General features: G+C 42.2%; 1 protein-coding gene across 9 annotated transcripts in view; it reads left to right on the forward strand.

The window, feature by feature from the left end:
* Window positions 1-18,072, forward strand: part of DOCK7 (dedicator of cytokinesis 7) — a 103,823-nt gene extending 85,751 nt beyond the window's left edge. For 3 of the 9 annotated variants that reach the window (XM_082053183.1, XM_082053190.1, XM_082053186.1), the window contains 13 exons: window positions 336-494; window positions 757-857; window positions 2,086-2,278; window positions 2,462-2,605; window positions 3,353-3,484; window positions 4,212-4,226; window positions 8,635-8,760; window positions 10,126-10,215; window positions 11,076-11,312; window positions 12,000-12,143; window positions 13,125-13,231; window positions 14,259-14,426; window positions 15,592-18,072. In XM_082053183.1, the coding sequence (XP_081909309.1) occupies window positions 336-494; window positions 757-857; window positions 2,086-2,278; window positions 2,462-2,605; window positions 3,353-3,484; window positions 4,212-4,226; window positions 8,635-8,760; window positions 10,126-10,215; window positions 11,076-11,312; window positions 12,000-12,143; window positions 13,125-13,231; window positions 14,259-14,426; window positions 15,592-15,634 (1,659 nt within the window). In that variant the 3' untranslated portion in view covers window positions 15,635-18,072. Of the gene's footprint in view, window positions 1-335; window positions 495-756; window positions 858-2,085; window positions 2,279-2,461; window positions 2,606-3,352; window positions 3,485-4,211; window positions 4,227-7,881; window positions 7,978-8,625; window positions 8,761-10,125; window positions 10,216-11,075; window positions 11,313-11,999; window positions 12,144-13,124; window positions 13,232-14,258; window positions 15,400-15,591 lie in introns of those variants that run through there. The other 6 variants (XM_082053184.1, XM_082053187.1, XM_082053182.1 and 3 more) reach the window with 5 other exon arrangements.
* The last annotated feature ends 86 nt before the right edge of the window (window positions 18,073-18,158 follow it).

The following is an 18,158-nucleotide window of genomic DNA, read 5'->3' on the forward strand; positions in this document are numbered from 1 at the left end:
AGCAAGTGTCTAGAATGAAGGGTGTATTCACGAGAGGGAGTTGAGCATCATCCTGTCCAGGATCCTTGAGCACAGGGAGGAGAAAAGACTAAAACTTTTGCACGAGAACCTTCACCTGCAACTAAAAATTCTGTCCTCAGATTATGAAGTCAGTAGCACCAGAGGTTTATTGTAATCACTTCTCCGTGACAACCCTTTTCACAAAACTGGTGTTTTCTTTTTTTGGATCAGGTGTCTGTCAGGAGGAGGGTGTCATGACCAGAGCAGTGGTGTTGCAGCAGACTGTTGAAGTGTTTCCAGGTTGTTGAAATACCGTAATAATTTCTCTGTTGCAGAACTTTGCCAGGGTGAAAATGCAGGTGACCATGTCTCTCTCATCCCTGGTGGGGACATCCCAGAACTTCAATGAGGAATTTTTACGACGTTCCCTGAAGACTATTCTGACATATGCTGAAGAAGATCTGGAACTTAGGGAGACAACATTTCCTGATCAGGTACAAGAAATACCACAAGAGGAGTAATGTGTGGTTCATTAACAGGCTGTTCTTAAACCTCCATCTATAGCTGGAGTTTGCATGAACTCCCTGAAGGAGGTACATTATTTTTTTTTTTAGCATCTAAGTACATAAAACTCAGGTTCTTGATTAATTCTGACAAGGTGCAAACACACAAAGCTTCAGAGTGTCTGTGTTCCAAACACAGCAGTATGTAGCTCACATCCCATTGCTGGTTCATTACAGCAGTATATTTTTACAGGTTCAGGATTTAGTGTTCAACCTCCATATGATCCTCTCTGACACAGTGAAAATGAAGGAGCACCAGGAAGATCCAGAAATGCTGATTGACTTGATGTACAGGTAGAGTTTATAACCATTGCACTGGAGGAACAGTAGATGTCAGTGCTCCATGTGGTGTTTGAACAAAACCTTGTACCTGCTGCCCTTCCTGTATTTACAGCGTGAGGTGCTTTATTGCTGTGAACTTTGATTACTTGTTTTTTATTAGCAATTACTTTAGACTTAAACATGTCTTACAGTGTTTGACATAGTTCAAATTTCATCTGCAAACAACACAGCTACTTGCTACTTGTTTTTGGACCCAGGTGTTGCACATTTGAGTCCTTATAGAATCATAGAGTCACTTTGGTTGGAAAGGAGCTTATTTTTGGAGCAGTTACAGGTCTTAGTGCTCATGCACCAATATGTACCAGTTTGTTGTATTTAAATGTGGTGTTGATAGGTTTTGTTTGACACTTATGTACCTTATCTTGGATAAAAGTAGTTTCCCTTCCCAGGAGTCTCTGACATTCTCATCCTCCACCTGAGTACAGACAACTCTCCCTGCTTGCATCAGGGAAAACTTAACAATCTTCCAGGACCTGCTTGCACAAAAGGCTTTTCTGGTGCTGGTACATATGATGGTCTCCATACGCAAAAGATATTCCAGAACCATGTTAAGATGCCAGCTACCAAATTATGTGGTGGCATCTGCACCAGTGGTCCTGAAGGCTTCTAGGCAGGTCTGCTGTGATTGACCCACACTTCCTACCAGTCTCCAAGTAAATTATGAGCTTTGGTTAGGAGCTTCAGCAGTCACCCATAAAAGCATTCTGCTGTGAGGCGGTAGCTGCAGTTGCTTGCTCATCACTAACTGGCTCAGAAAGTAATTTAGGGTAATTTATCACTGTCTACAACTGCCTGAAAGGAAGTTGTAGCGTGGAGAGTGTTGGTCTCTTCTCCCAAGTAACAAGTGACAGGACAAGGGGAAATGGCCTCAAGTTGCACCAGGGGAGGTTCAGATTGGATATTAGGAAAAAATTCCTCACGAAAAGGGCTGTCGGGCATTGGAACAGGCTGCCCAGGGCAGTGGTGGAGTCACCATACCTGGAGGGGTTTAAAAGGTGTTTAGATCAGGTTCTTAGGGACATGGTTTAGTGCTAGGGTCTCTTCCAACTGAAGTGATTCTATGATTCTGTATCTATATAGCTTCTTATGTTGTGTATTTCTAGATAGCCTAGCACTGAGGGTGCTTGTATTTAAGCAGAAGTAATTAAATAATAATCACAGAGGTTTTCTTTCCAATCAGGATTGCGAAGGGCTATCAGAACTCCCCTGACCTGCGCCTGACATGGCTGCAGAACATGGCTGGAAAGCACTCGGAGAGGAGCAACCACGCCGAGTCAGCCCAGTGCCTGGTCCACTCCGCAGCCTTGGTGGCTGAATATCTCAGCATGCTGGAAGACCGAAAATACCTCCCTGTAGGGTGTGTTACATTTCAGGTAGGAATTATCCTGCTGAAGTGCCGTGCTGGTTCAGAAGGAAATTAAACAAAATAACTGTGAAAGCTGCCTCTTTAGAAATTTTAGGATTTGACTGAAAACCATCTGGCTTTCAAAGAATTGAGAATTTTGATTGTTGTTTACATTGAGTAAAAATATTTCATCTATATTATATCTCCTTAGAACATATCTTCTAATGTTTTGGAAGAGTCAGCAGTTTCTGATGATGTTGTATCGCCAGACGAAGAAGGTATCTGTTCTGGAAAGTATTTTACAGAAGCTGGTCTGGTGGGATTGCTGGAACAGGCTGCAGCGTCTTTCTCCATGGTAGAAGACTTCAATTTCTTTATCTATCTTCTTCAGCAGTCTTACACTGTTTTGCATTATGAATGACAATGTTTTCTCTGTGTGTAACTCTGTTGTAACCACTTAATTTGCATGAAGCACTGGGAGTTTTAATTGTTCAAGGCAACTTGCTTTGCCTTCTGGAGTAAGCTTTGCAAAGAGCAAGATCTGGGACCAGTTTCTAGTGTTTTTCACTTCAACGCTTCACGTTTGGGAGTTCACAACAGTTAAGAAGGGCCGTGATGTTTTTTCCTCCTCTTCAAAAAGAGTGGGCCAAGAGCTTTATGTGATCAGTGTTAATGAGCTGGTAGTAGCAGATCCATCAGAAGCCAAGGAAAGCAAGTGAATTATTTCCTGCAACACAGTATAAAGCATGATGCAGTGGATTTAAGTACAAACAGCAGTAACTACAGAGCAAAGACCTAGAACCCCTGCTGTGGGCTGGCTGTGCCATGCTCTTGTGCTCATATCCATCCAAAATACCCCAGTTTTTATTCTATTAATAATCTCATTAATTAGCAGCAATGATGTGTGGCAATGTGTAATGCAGTAGGCTTTTTATTCCAAGGTACCTGAGTATTTTATTCCATTCCTGTGTGGGTATATTTTAAGAAAAGCTGCTGATTACATCACCTTTTCATTTTGCAGTTTTATCATTTAAATGCTGGTAGTATGTATCATTATTGCTGTTGAATTGATGGAGGAATCTGATGGACCTTATTTTCTTAGGCTGGCATGTATGAAGCAGTTAATGAGGTTTACAAAGTCCTTATTCCTATCCACGAAGCTAACAGAGATGCCAAGAAGCTGTCTGCTATTCATGGTAAACTCCAAGAAGCATTCAGCAAGATAGTTCACCAGGTAATGATTTGTATTTTCAGCTGCAATGTGAATTGTGAAAAAACGTCAAATGTTCAGTGCAAATAAAAACTACCTGTTAAAGAAAAAAAAAAAAATTACGCAAGAGTTGTCCAATGGTGATCCACAGTAAATTAAAGGATCACTAACAGTATTTTTTTTCTCTGGACATTTAACATGAGAAACATGAGAGAACATGAAACAAAACCAAGTTTCATTGTAACTTCCAAAATATCCAAGAGTTAAAAATTCCAACCATCTGTCAGTTTATCCTTCCAGATGTTATTTTAACCTGTGTTTTGCATGCTGTATGTCTGGGAAAGACACTGTGTCTTGCCTTTAGCTTGCTAGGTAACATTCAGAAGTGTTGGGGGTTTATTTGTCTATTCATACAGTAGACAAATAATTGAAGGAACCTTCCTAAACTTAAATGGTGTAAAACCCACCAGCTAGATGCAGATCAGTGCATTGATTTCATCGGATCCAGCTGAGGGTCTGGTGGTTTTCTCCCTGTTCTGGCATCTCCAGATTCCTGAGGTTAAATGTACCGATAGAGGACAATTTGTGAGTGTCCTTCTGTGGCAGAGAAGGCTGTTTTGGATGCATGATGTTGTATAATTATTGAAACCATTTCAGGTTTATGATACCTTACATTGCTGGTCATGTTTTGGCCTTTGAAACTTCTTTTTTTGGTTTCTGTGACATGCGCTTTTTACTTTTTATTACACAGAGTACTGGCTGGGAGGTAGGTAACTCCGTTCTAGTTAGTAAAGAACACTAATAGAGTTTTCAGATGACTCACGCCAACGCTTGCCCACATGTGCTAGTTGTGGGTATTTCTGTTGCTGTCTGCTGTTAAAACAATTCATTAACCAAAGAAATACCAATAAACCGATTGTGGTTGTAGTAGGAAATTCTTCATAAGAAGCTCTAGGTAGTGCATGGATGCTGACGTGTTCCACTAATGAGGTTCTTTGGTGAATGAGCCACTGTATCATCACTAGTTTGTTTTTATAATTTGTTTATATTTCTTTTCATCAGCATTGACACAGAAAATCATCCCTTCATACCATATTTTCACCCCACCCACAGGGGTCGATTTAAGCAATAATGCTCAGAGGTACTGAAACACAAAACTCGTTTCCTGCGCGTACAGACCATATCTCGGAGAATGGGCTGCTTCATTCTGCTCATTTAAGAGCAATCAGTTCATTAAGTAGCTGTTATCTGGCAGTAAAATGGCTCAGTTGTGTTAACTGGAGTCAGTTTTGCTGCTTTCGTTTTTGTCAAGGCCATTGACTCATGTTTCTACAACATACACCATGAGAACCACACAATTGGATTAAAGATGGGCAAAGCCGTCGGCTTCATCCGCAGCAGAGAGAGTTTGGTAACTCAGGCCCTCGCCAAGTCGACACAGCAGGCACATGAGCATCCAGAAGTCTCAGAAGACATTGTAAATGTTTTGTGAAGATGATGTTACGTTATTTGCTTAGACTTCAGCTGTCCAGTTAATCTCTGCTCTTCTGTGAATCAGGCAGCTCAGCATGGGCCATCTCCCTCCATGTTTCCGCAGCAGGAGAGCATTTAAACCCACGCTTCCCAAACTGGGGCTAAGAACAAAATTCTTTTGCATTGTGTGATGTAAATAATTTGGGCAGATGATACCTGAATATCAGTTTTAGTTCCAGCCTAGCAAGAAATTAAGTCTGGTAGTTTAAAAGTAATCCAGAGAACATGTGGTAAGGAGTGTAAATGATCTGTGTCCAATAGCCAACAAATGTGAAGGCCTGTGAGCATCTATTTTGATTAGTCTGTCCCTAAATCGACCCCTGAAGAAAATCCTGTCATTGGTTATGATTCTAACATCACTCAGTCACGTTTTACTGCATGGTAAAAGACACCCATGGTTTCTGTTCTCATCTGTTGTTGTGCTCCTTCATGGCCACACTTTTTCTGATCTTTGTGCTTTGTAGCTTTCAGATTTGTTGCATGTTTTGCCCTTTTTCCTTGTTTTAAATACTTTAATGGATGCTCACCCTTTTTTTATTTTAGAGTTTATTTGCTGCCAATTTGCTGCTTGTTTGTTTTTTGGAATTTCCCTAATTAAATACTTTCTGTTTTCTCCTCTGTCGCCCTGGTTGCTGACCCTCCTCCCCACTCTTACTATTGTCTGTTGTGGTAAGTTCCTACTTGTGGATTTTTTTCCCCCCCTTTCTCCTTTTTTTTTTCCCTATTTGTTTTTTGTTTTACACTGTGGAAACCCCAATTTCATTTTACCAAAGAGCTATGCCAACAGCAGGACCCCACCTCATGTCCCAGGGCAAGCAGTATTGCCAGCTACAAGCACCCAAGTATCCTGAGTCTGACACTGTTTCCAAGACATACTTAAACACAAGTGGTGGGTTTTTCTGCTTGTGTGTTTGTTCATTGAATAAACGTCAAGTTAATTCTTTTTGTTTAACAAAGTTATTAGGAAAAAGCCTTTTCATGCTATGGCATGAGAATTCAAAAATGCAAGTATGCAAGGTGAGGTTGCCAGTGAATAGTAACAGGTGGTACCTTCAAAAAAATCAGTATTGGAGGACTTGTGATAGTTGGCAACACTGCAAAGGACCTTGGGTTAAAACTGATCAAGAAAATAATGCTCAAGTTCGGTAAAGATGGTTGGATTTTGCATTCTGCACAGTGTGTACGAAGGAATTACTTCCATTCTGACATCCTTTGGGCTGGCTCTGCCTCCAGGCAGCTGCTGCTGCTGCTGTGTTGGTCTTGGTGAAGAAGGCAGATGTGATCACTCCTGTCTCTGATTTTTCAAATCTTGTTGGCAAAGCTTTTTGTGTGCGTGCAAGAGATAACTCTCAAACTTGATTCCCAGCAATTTTGAAAGGTATTTACCATGCATAATAACAAACCATGAACCTTCATAAATCATGATGGCTGTTATCTGCTCTGCCAGTTCTGTAATGGCTATTCAGTGTTCACCTTCATTCTCTTCTCCTCCCGAAGACCTATTATTTTTCATAAAATAATAGGAGATAAAATGCTTTTAATAATTTCTCCCTCATATCTGCATTTTTAGCTCTTTTCAGAAACAAGACCATGGAGTATTTTTAAGTTATTTGTTTTGTTTTCTGTACTGTGATTAAATAGACTTTGGTGTTGGCTAAATTTCAATTAAAAGATCCCAGTACGGAGCCATCCTGGATTCTTAACTCCAGGCAAGAAATTGAGCTCTCCCAGTTTCACAGCCTGATAGTCACTCACCAACTAGGTAGGAAAAAATAGTTGAGTTGGAAGAGCAGCAGCATGTCTTCCATTGATGGGGCCTGCCCTATGCCCAGGGATTGGGGCAGGATCCCACCAGCTTCCACATGGAGCATGCCAGCCCTGTGTGAGGTTTGGGGAGATGTTTTGTTTGGCTGTTTCCCTGGAAGGGGTTAAAAGACACGATGCGGTTCTCAGGGACATGTTTAGTGACAGTGTTGGGCTAACAGTTGGACTTGACCTTGAGGGTCTCTTCCAACCAAAATGACTCTATGATTCTGTGCTACTTTGGGAAAGGAGCCTGTAACATTGAGGTTGATTTTTAAAAAAATAGCACAGGAAGCTGGAAATACTGGGCATTGAGGGATTTTAGCGTGGGGAACATTGTCCAAAACTGTGGCTTTGCAAAGGTAGTGATGAGTAAACGGAGGGTTCTGTAGGCCGCTCATTGCTATATCGGTCCAGAGGGATGGGCACTGGAGAAGGACAGGAAGCCCAGGGGAACTGCAACCAGATGTTGCCAGGTGTTAGTTACAATCAAACAGTAACCACTTTGGAGCTGGGGCTGGCACCAGGAGGTGCTTCTGGGGATGGCTGTGGGGTGACAAAACCCTGTGGTCAGCACTGGCAGGAGATGGATGAAAACCCCTCTCTGGACAAGGGTTGGACTAGTTGGCCTTAGAAGGTCCTTTCCAACCGAAACTATTCCATGATTCTGTGATTCTAGGGATGCTAGCGTGACAGTGCTTTTTCCAGTCTGCCTGAGGGTTTTTTTTTAATTTTAGTTTGGCTTGTTTATACTCTTTGCCTTCCATAGATTATGTTCACCATCACCACAAAAGATCCGTTTTGCCGTAGCAAAAGACTGAAAAAAAATATCGTACATGGCAGCCAAGATGTATGTCAGTGCTGTTTGAAACCAAACACTAGCCCAGATTCAGAAACATTAAATGTTATATACTATGTTATATACTGTGTTATATACACACTTTCTCGCGAGAGTAAAGGTGAACATTGTAGAGTTTCTTGCTGAAAGGCATTTCTGGTTTTGTGCATGCAGCGTGAGGTTTTTTTAACAAAATCAAAGGTGCGATGTATTTTTAAAGCGTTTTTCTTCTCTCTCTCTTAATCAGATTTTCTTCGCTACTTTATCCAGCAAAAATCTTTCTTGTTTCTCTACTTTTGTTACATTTCTGGGCCAAATTCACCACTGGCTCCCATGGAAGCAGGTACATGATAGAGCGAATTGCATCTGCTTTCACCAGGAGTGACTTTGGCCCTCTGTACTAGACATTAGTTACTAGAAGAGAACGTAACCCCTTCCAGTTGACACGCTATTTAAAAAGCACTTGCGTGTGTGTGTGTGTGTGTGAACTGTACATTGACTTCAGCCCAATCCTGCAATTACTTGTGAGTGGATAATTTATGGGGTGCTCTGATGTGGGTGATTTAAGGGGTATCTGTGCAATATCCCCCCTGCAGCTACAGGCTATGGGCTCAGGGTTGTCCGCAGAGGGTTTGGAGAGCCCGAAATAATTACCCAAATGAAGGGACTTGCCTTGGACTGTTCCCCAGAGATGTCTGACACCTCCAGACTCTTCCTGGGGTGAGAAAAGTCATTGCAGGGTTGGGCTAATGGTCATAACTGATTCATATAATTTCATGTTAGTTTATAATTTCATTGCGGTGTCTGCTGCTAAAATGCATTCATGCTGAGTTCCAGGTGTGTTTTTTCTTTCCCTTCTTTCTTTCTATTTTTTTTTCCTTGTTTTTTAATTTCTTTTATATTTCACATCAATTCAGGAGCCTGCCTGCAGCCGTGCTTGGAGGTGTGCATGTCTCCACACTGAAATAACCATCTGTTTCTCCACACCTAGGATGGAAAGAGAATGTTTGGCACCTACTTCCGGGTTGGTTTTTATGGAACTAAATTTGGAGACCTGGATGAGCAAGAGTTTGTTTACAAGGAACCCGCGATCACCAAGTTAGCTGAGATTTCCCATAGGCTCGAGGTGAGATGATCGTGGCCGACCTCAAATTCTGTCTGGGAGTTGCAGTTTAACTGTTTTCCATTAGTTATTTAAGAGCTGCGTTGCCAAATTACGGGAAGTGTTGGAAATTAAAATCGTTGGGCAAAAACCAGCGCTCTGCCTCTTGGAGGCTGATGCAAAGCTGAGTTTAGAGAAACAGTCACTTGGCAAAACAGTTTGCAGAGACCTGTGTGGTGGCCAGAGCTGAACCCGATGTCTTGCGTCCTGTGGCCAGGACCACCTCTGCAGCTGGAATGTAAGGAGAGGAATCCCACAGGTTTTCCTTGATCTTGTAGCGAAAGCTGCAGACCTGCTATGATCATTCCGGACTTTGTGGCGGATCACACCTTGTCTGCACTTCTTGTTAGCCTCCTCGTGTAAATAGGGTGACCTGGGCTGGAAAAAAGGTTGGGACGCCTTTCAGGATCTGCCTGTCAGAAAGTATTGCATTTTGCTGTGATTTTGTTGCTTTTGTAATGTTCCTGTCCTAGAGATTGAAGCCTCTAAAGTGGCTGAATTTCAGAGCCCCTGAGGGTATCACAGGTCTGAAGTTTGTTTCAGGCATGAACAGGCAAAGGCAACTCCGATTAATGTAACTGGGGCTTGGGCGCTGCTCCAGGCACCACCCTGTGATCATCTGTACCAAGTAATGGTTAGTCTGGCCTGGTTTTGTGCCAACTAACCTGTGTCTAGACAATGTCTTAGCACAATTTGGGGGACAGCAGAGGTCAGAGACTGTTCTCATCTGTGCGGAGATGAAGCCATCCCCAGCAGCAGGGGAGGACCAGGCTCTGGGCCGTGCCATGCTCTGTGTCCCTAGGGCCAGAGGGCAGACCTGACCCTGGATTATTCACTACAACAGATCTGATGTCACGTTGTTGCTCACAACAGTTCAGCCGCTGTCACATTGCGCTGAAAGCAGCAGTGTTGTTTCAGGTTTAAAAAAACCTGAATTCCGAATCTGGCCATTCACCCAGCCCAGCAGAGCCACGCTCTGATGCGGCACCTGATTTCTAGGCTGATCCCGTGTTGACCCCAGTTTTCAGCTGAGTTCACAGACACCCAGCTCACTCAGATGGCTTGTTCAAAACCACGCAGCCTGTCTGTGTGCAGTTGGAAGGCTCCCGAGTTCTCCTGCTTTCCAGGGCGTTAGGCTTGTTTTTTCCTGTTGCCCCTGGAATGTGACTGATTTAATTCTGGGATCAGCAGATCACATTCAGCCCCAGCACAGCTACTGTTGGAGGCACATGGAGCTTCACCTCCCTGAATAAGCCTTTGTCCCTCCAACCCCCATCTCTGATGGCTGCATTTGATGGTTTATTTCAATGCATTTGCTCTCGATTGTAGGGATTTTACGGAGAACGGTTTGGTGAAGATGTGCTTGAAGTGATTAAGGACTCAAACCCTGTGGACAAATGTAAACTAGATCCTAACAAGGTAAGAGCACAAGTACAGGTTTAGAGGTAGAACCGGTCCTGAATGTGTGCAAACGCAGTGGAACAAATCTGCCCTGAATTTCACCCAACAGGCAATGAAATCCACATCCGGAGCATCTTGTGACTGCTTGAGATGAGAGTTGGGGAAAACCATCCCAGCAAAGGAATGCAAAATTAGGCAGTGGTGGGTGGGAAGAGAGATGACAGGACAGCAGAGGCCCAGGCTGCATTGGCCTTTTTCTTTCTTTCTGGGTGCATGGAAGGGAGTTTGCCATTCTCTGGCCTCTGGCTTTTTTGCAGCTGCAGCATCTTGTCATTCTTGTGCCATGTCCTTTAGGCACAGCAGAAATAGAATCATAGAATGGTTTGTGTTTAAGGGACCTTCCCAGCTCCCCAGTGCCACCCCTGCCGTGAGCAGGGACATCTTCACCAGCTCAGGTTGCTTAGAGCCCCATCCAGTCTGGCCTGGGATGTCTCCAGGGATGGGCATCCACCACCTCTCTGGCCAACCTGGGTCAGTATTTTACCATGCTAGAATGCCTAGTGGCTTAGGGCAGGGCATTATCTGCAAGGAAAGGAAGGAGAAGCTTCATGTGAAGAGCATGAGAGGAGGAGGGCAGTGAGCTGTATTTTATCTGGTCCAGAAACTGCCGAGCAGTTACCAGCACCCCTAGTCCTTGTCTGTGTGAGTGTGATTTTTCTGAGTACAGGCAAAAAAAAGCAGTCCTAGTTCTTCCAGAAGTGGCTTCAAGACGAAAGAAAGCAGACTAGGTGATCGCACTGCTAAAAAGCAGGGCGTAGGGCTCAGCTCTTCCCCCTGGTGCTGTTCCTCACTGTGCACACCCGGGTTCCGTCCCGCAGGCCTACATTCAGATAACCTACGTGGAGCCGTACTTCGACACGTACGAGATGAAGGACAGGATAACCTACTTCGACAAGAACTACAACTTGCGGCGTTTCATGTACTGCACACCCTTCACGCTGGACGGCCGGGCTCACGGGGAGCTGCACGAGCAGTTCAAGCGCAAAACCATCCTGACGACGTCCCATGCTTTCCCGTACATTAAAACCAGGATAAACGTCATTCACAAAGAAGAGGTGAGGCCTGTGCTGTCAGGGGCTTCCTGTGTTTGATGGAATGTTGCTGAAACTCATGCACAGTGTACTATTGTATGTGTAGTTTAATATCACAGCCATGTCCCTTCATGCTGTCACATTACACAGATGCACCCTCCTGGTTATCACCAGCCTGCCTTTCCCTTCTCTGTTAAAAATGCAGAAATTTGGCAGAGAGCGAGAGCAGACAGCACCATTATGAGCTGCTCTGGCTGTTCACTGCAGAGACTCTGCACCTGAGTTTAAGAACGCCTTGTTTCTATTGAGCTTTTCCCTGTTCCTATTCAACCTAAACTAAAACCAGACCAATTTAGTAATGCAGAATGTCACCTCTTTCACCGGTGTATCCAGTTGACACAGTCCTGTAACCCTGGCTGACTGGTTGGAGAGACTGCAAAGGGACATGAGTCTGCCCGCTCAGGAGCAATCTCAGAAAGCGCTTGTGTACCCAGATGTAGAAATACATTTAAAAATAAAATATTTTTCTTGATGTTCCTAAATCAAGACTGAGACAATGTGTTTCTGAAGTGCTTCTGTCCAGACTGTCCTATCAGTGTTCTCCACCTCTTCAGTGGGACACCCCAAAGTGACCTTGGTGTTTCTGAAGGTCTGTGTCTGGTTGGCAGTCTCAGCCGTAACAGGTATACTCTATTCTGGCTACTTCTTTAGATCATTTTGACGCCCATTGAAGTTGCCATAGAGGACATGCAGAAGAAAACACAGGAACTGGCTTTTGCAACCCACCAAGACCCCGCGGACCCAAAGATGCTGCAGATGGTGCTGCAAGGATCAGTAGGTACCACAGTAAATCAGGTGAGGATCACTGGCCAAGCTAGAGACACTGGGGTATCATATATCATATCGTATACATATCACTCGGTGTGATGGATGTTCAGCATTGGGCCTTATTTCTTAAAATACCTGGGATTTTTTTCCCCCATTCAGTCTGTGGGATGTGTTTAAGGTCACTGGTTGGTCTAGGCCAGCTGCTCTCAGTGACTTTGCCATTTGCGTAAGAGTCCTGAAAATGTGGTTAAATCTGGAAAGTGGCTGAGAAGAGACAGCCCCCCCTCAGTAACCTGCTCTTTCCTGGCATTCACAGTTGTTTCTCCCTACTTCTCCTTCTCCTTTAAAAAACAGAGAAAACCAAACCACAACAACGAAACAAAAAAGGCGGGGTGGGGGAGCCCAAAGAAACAATCAAACCCCCCTCCCCCAAAAACATTTTAAAAGTTTTATTACTTTCCTGTTGGTTAGCCAGGCTCTGGTGGGTGGAAGTAGGATTGTGTCCTGTTGTGGTTTTTGAACAAAATGGAAAGCAAAGCTAGTGAATGGAGAAAAATGGAGGAAAAACTGAGGGAGTATGAGTAAAGCTCTACTAATGCACAAGCTGGAAAAAAAGCAACCAGAGTTTCAAGTTCTGGGTTGAGTTTGCAGGGCTGGCAAACATTTCCTTGGTTCCATCTGCATTGTTTAAACTTTGTCTTGGTTGTGAGTTGAGCAGATTTTGTCGAGAGTCCTTATAAGAGAAAACAAATGTAGAATCTCTGCGTTTTCTCACACTGTTTTCCAAAAGCAGAGTCTTATTTAAAATAAAAAAGAAAAGCTTAGAAGAGATTCAGTTGTCATGATGTTTGGTGATTTATGCCAGATTTACCAGCTGCAATTCTTCAAGGTGCATTCTGTAAGGAAATGTTGCATTTTATGAATGTTTCTATATGCAAGAAGTTTCTCCAGTTACTGGATATGACAGATGGTTCCGGGAAACTTAATTTTCTCTTCTGCTCCTAAAAGGGACCATTAGAAGTTGCACAAGTTTTCTTGTCTGAAATACCCAATGATCCAAAGCTCTTCAGACATCACAACAAGCTACGGCTCTGTTTCAAAGACTTCACGAAAAGGTATGGAGTATTGTCATCAAACTGCCTGCCAGGTGCAGTTAGTACTACCACATCAGGCAGGAACATGTAATGAAAAATAACATGAAAATAGCACAGGGGTGTCCAGAGAGAGGAGTATCCATGGTGTAAATCTGTCTCTCCAGTTCTCTACACAGCTGCCCAGGTGTTTTCCTGTTTCTCTGGTGCTGCTGGTCTGTGGCTTCAGGGGCTGAAGTCGTTTGGCTTTGCTGTTGATCAGGAATTAATTAGTGATGACAGTTCAGTTGTGAGCAAGTGTTCCTGTCTCAGTAAACACAACTGGCCACGCTGGCACAAGTGAACTCACAGCTTGGCCGGGGCAGGAGAAACTGCTGAATTGGCCAGGAGGTTTCATTTCCTTCTGGGGTGAATTTCTGCAAGCGGAGTGGATGCACACTGGCAGAATTCTCTTAAGAAATGTGCTGGCTGCTCTACTTTTCTCTTGAGTAATGCAAACTGCATCTTTTGCAAGCAACGAGGAATTAAATATATATTTATAATTGAAATAAAAATAGATCCAGTGACAACATGGTTTTTTCATGTGTGATAGATGGCATTGATGATAAAGTTCTTTTCATACTTTTTGTTTAAATTATATCTTTGCAAACAGAAGAGTTCCTGATGAACATCTCAGTCTGCTATTTGTTAATCTTTCCTGAGGAAAGCAGTAGATCTATAATCTTTAAATCCTCTTGGACTGGAATGGGCTAGGTGGAGATCAGCTTTTCTCTTCAGAGAGGATGAACATAACTGGAGAGTAAATTAAAATAAAAAAGGAGTTGTCACTCTGGAAATGAAATGGAAATTGGAAATATGACACTCTCTCCTTTTGCCATGGACACCAAGTGGTTTAGCGAAGTCTTCATTGCCCAAAAGACAAGATAGAGAAGGATATTATGTGTCATACCAGAGGAACAGAATTAATGTTGTTGTACTATTAACCTAACAGGTCTGTAGCAAGCAAGTCCCTTTTTTATGTGCCCGAGTTTCACAGGCTTTTATTTTCTAGATGTGAAGATGCTCTGCGCAAGAACAAGAGCCTGATCGGTCCGGACCAAAAGGAGTATCAGCGAGAACTTGAAAGGAATTATCACCGGTTAAAGGAAGCTCTCCAGCCTTTGATAAACAGAAAGATCCCTCAGTTGTATAAGGCAGTGCTGCCGGTCACTTGCCACAGGTGGATATTTGATTTTACTCTTTCAGCAACGATAAGGAGGGTGTGAAACTGGGCACTGGGGTGTTTGATCTTCTGGTGAACCTGTGACATCTATTTGTTTTCAATTATGGCTCTTTTGGCTGAGTCCGTCCCTTTCCTTTTCTGTCCTGACTTCAGAGCACATCCCCTTCCCAGCAGTTCTGGTAGGTGGTGTTTGCAATGCTTCTTTTGTTCCTCATCTATGACAATTTTTAATTTTTTTCGTCCTGCATTCCATTCGTTTTAGATTCAGATCCACCCCCAGTGTGGCAGGACTTTGACACTTGTTTGTTCCAAGTAGAACTGGGATGAGGAGCTCCAGGGGCAGGCAGATTGGAAAAATAGTTGATGTTTTCCATGCTGGAAGATCAGTAAGCTGGAGTCGGGGCTTTTTTTTCATCTGCAGTGAGACTGAGCTTAAAAAGCCCACTGGGAATGTATGAAGCAGGTCAGAACCTGTAGCACTGTGATCCCCTTGCTGAGCAGGGTGACTTTGGGTACAGAAGGTTTCTAACAAGGCTCTGGCATTTCTGTAGTTGAATTTGATGTATGATATTTTTGTGTCTGCTGAACACTGCAGGAAGGTGACCTTCCCTCCTTATCCAGCTTCAGGCCGTTTTAAGCTCTCCCCAGATCACGTACTGTGTGGTGGTGTTCTGTGCTGGAGTCAGTTTTCACTGGTTGGGGATGGTGGGAGTACCAGTGCTTCCCTCCCCACCCAGCTTGGACCCGCACAAGCACTTTTGTCACTGTATTTCCTATTAATATTATTGTTAATTATTATTAATATTTCCTAATCTTGTGAAATTGAGCCTGTGCAGGGGGCCTAATACAGGTATTCCAGGCAAAGTCCGCTTAGAGACTCAGATGAAAGACTTTAAAAAGATCTCAGTAGCGCAGGTGGTTTATGCTGCTTCTCTACATACACGTGAATTAAACTTTCAGTTTTTGTCTCAGTTGGATAATCCCAGATACAGACCCAAACCCAACTCCTTTGAAAAGCGATGAGTTAATGTCAGTGGCCTTAATTTTTGCAGTAGCCAGTTGTAGAAAATACTGGAAATCAAGTACAGAATCATTCATCTGACAAGGCTTCTTATTTCATCATGGAAAATATGAGCTCATAACTGTATTTTCTCTCCCTCAGAGACTCCTTCAGCAGGATGAGCCTTCGCAAAATGGATATCTAAACAAGTTAAAAGCCAAAATAAAAAAGCACTTAAAAGTAAGGTTTTGAAAAGAAAGAGCCTTGTTATCAGCGCTGGGAATCAAAGAAGTTTTATTGTGAAATAAAACTTGGACTTCATCCTGGACATCCCACACACCTCTTCCTCCATCAAAGTGTTCAGTGGCCAAAAATCATTCTGAATTGTCAAATGTAGACTTATCAATGTTTGAAAAAAAATCATGGCAGTGGTATCCGGAGTATTTGTGATAAGCTGTAAACTTACCTGTTTTTTAAGGCATTTTTATGACTCAAAGGTACACTAAACGCATTTACCTTTATTTATAGCATTACCTAATGTTAAATTTATTTACTTTTAGTTCATATATTTAATTTATATTAGGACCATACGCAAATGCATTTTTGAAGTTTTTAATGTAGTGATGATGGTTATTTTGATGGTACTATTAAATATGTGAATGTTTACACTTTAATTCCCTGTGCCTTGGACTTCAGAGCTCACCACCCTTGGGAAAAAGGTTCAGAGAAGGTAAGTCTTACAGCAACACCTCCTAACCAAGTGGTGATTATTTAATTATCCCTATTCCTTTTTTCCTTTTTAATGCTGGATATGAATTGCTGCAAAGAAAAAAAAAATAATTCCTAGCTAGGAAGTCCAAACAACACAGTAATCATCTCCTCCTAACTTTGAAAGTGCCACTAGACTACTTTTTGTGTCCCTATTTCAATTTAAAAACTAATTTCATGGGGAAAAAGAACATAAAATGGTATCACAGTTTAAGTTAAAAGCTTATATAGAAAGCATTGTTAGTTATGTAAAGAAAAACGTCTGTTTTATGGCAGTGATTTTGGTGGCTGACATAGCCCTTTAAGGAAACATCAGACCTGGAGCTGAGTACATGACGCCTACATCTAGTGCTTAACATTTTTCTTCTCTGTATTGAACAAGGTCCCTTGGAAGAGGTGGGATGTGATCAAACACAGGCTTATTCTCGCTACATAAATACCTAAATATCCATACATATGTATATACACATAGAGATTTTTTTTTTTTAATGAATGTACTTTTTAATATATATAAAAATACAAGGAAAAAAAAGGGTTTATACATGAGCTTATACAACATCAGTTCCAATTTGTGACTAGTTTACTTTTGAAACCTAAACAGTTTTCACCTTCAGTTCTAACATAGACACTCCTGTACATTAGAAGGTGCTGGGAGTTGTTTCTTTGGGGTTCCCCGCCTGCCTTCTGTTTAGTTTGGAAGCTGTATGGGAGTCAGGGACTCTCGTATTGGAAAATATTAAGGGGGAGGGTGTAGCTCTGCACAAGATTTATATGAAGAGGTGTGCAAAATATTTACAACGTGACAAGGGAGAAACAAATCCCAATAGCTATGAAGGAATGAGATCTTAATTTACTGTAGTTCTTGTAGACTGTTTCTCTCAAGCTGCCGAGTGTGACAGAAGACACCTGCGTCTTCCTTTGATTGCCTTGTGCCAATATTTTGAATATAACAGTATTTTGTTTCCTTGGAACATTTCCTCTTCCTGCACTTGAATGAAAAAGACGAACCTTGGGCCAAGTAAACTTTCATTTGCAGGCTGAAATTCAGCAACCCCCCCCACTGCAGGCAGTAACACAAAGCTAGTGTTCTGTAATGTGATTTGGCTGCTCTTGCAAGGTAAGATTATTTTTTTCATGTAGCTATTTCTTCATTTAGACTCTTAAGTTATTTATTATGGCGACAATGCTGTGGAAAGGTCTCAGTGTAGTTGTAATTCCCTATTCTTCTGCTCTGCAGGAGATAATTACTACAGACTTACAGCATGAGTTTATAATCAACTCTAAATTTAGTCCAGCCTTTTTTACACTGTTTTCTATTACCACTAGAAGTTTTCTAGACTGAAACATAGTTTAGTAATGTATCATTGAGGCTATATTGCAAAATCAAGGCCTGTACAAAAAAATCAGGGGTCCACCATTAATGAAAAATACCCTGAGTGTATTTTCCTTTTGTTACTTCAGCATTTATACTACATTATAATAAAAAAAATTGTAAAAATTCAGGTATTGCAGAATAAACTAGGAAGAGGTTTCTAGGGCTTCGCCTGTAAACAAATTGATTTGTACTTGAAAAAGTTTAAATCCAGAAAAGCAGGGCATACTCACACCTTGTCTCTGCAGCAGCACTTCATGTCATTCCAGCTCCACTAGGACAGCAGAAGTCAAACTCGGCCTACTTTATGTTATACTTTTAAGATTTTAATTATCTGCAGTTTATAGTATTTACATTAACATTTTAGCATCTAACATGATTTTGAGAATTAATCTAGGATTCAGAACCAAACATTTCACTTGTTTTCACAGTAATCTTGGTTTCCTTTTCCCCTTGCCTCTGAACCTACCTCTAGTCATCCCCTGCCTTCAAAGTCAGATACACTGTACAAGAAGCAGCTAAAAAACAGAGAATGTGGTTTTTAAAGCACTTTACATCTTCCATTTCTCTCAGACAGGTAAGTTTCCCA

Source organism: Streptopelia decaocto (assembly GCF_964273445.1).
Source record: "Streptopelia decaocto genome assembly, chromosome: 5".
Lineage (NCBI taxonomy): Eukaryota > Metazoa > Chordata > Aves > Columbiformes > Columbidae > Streptopelia > Streptopelia decaocto.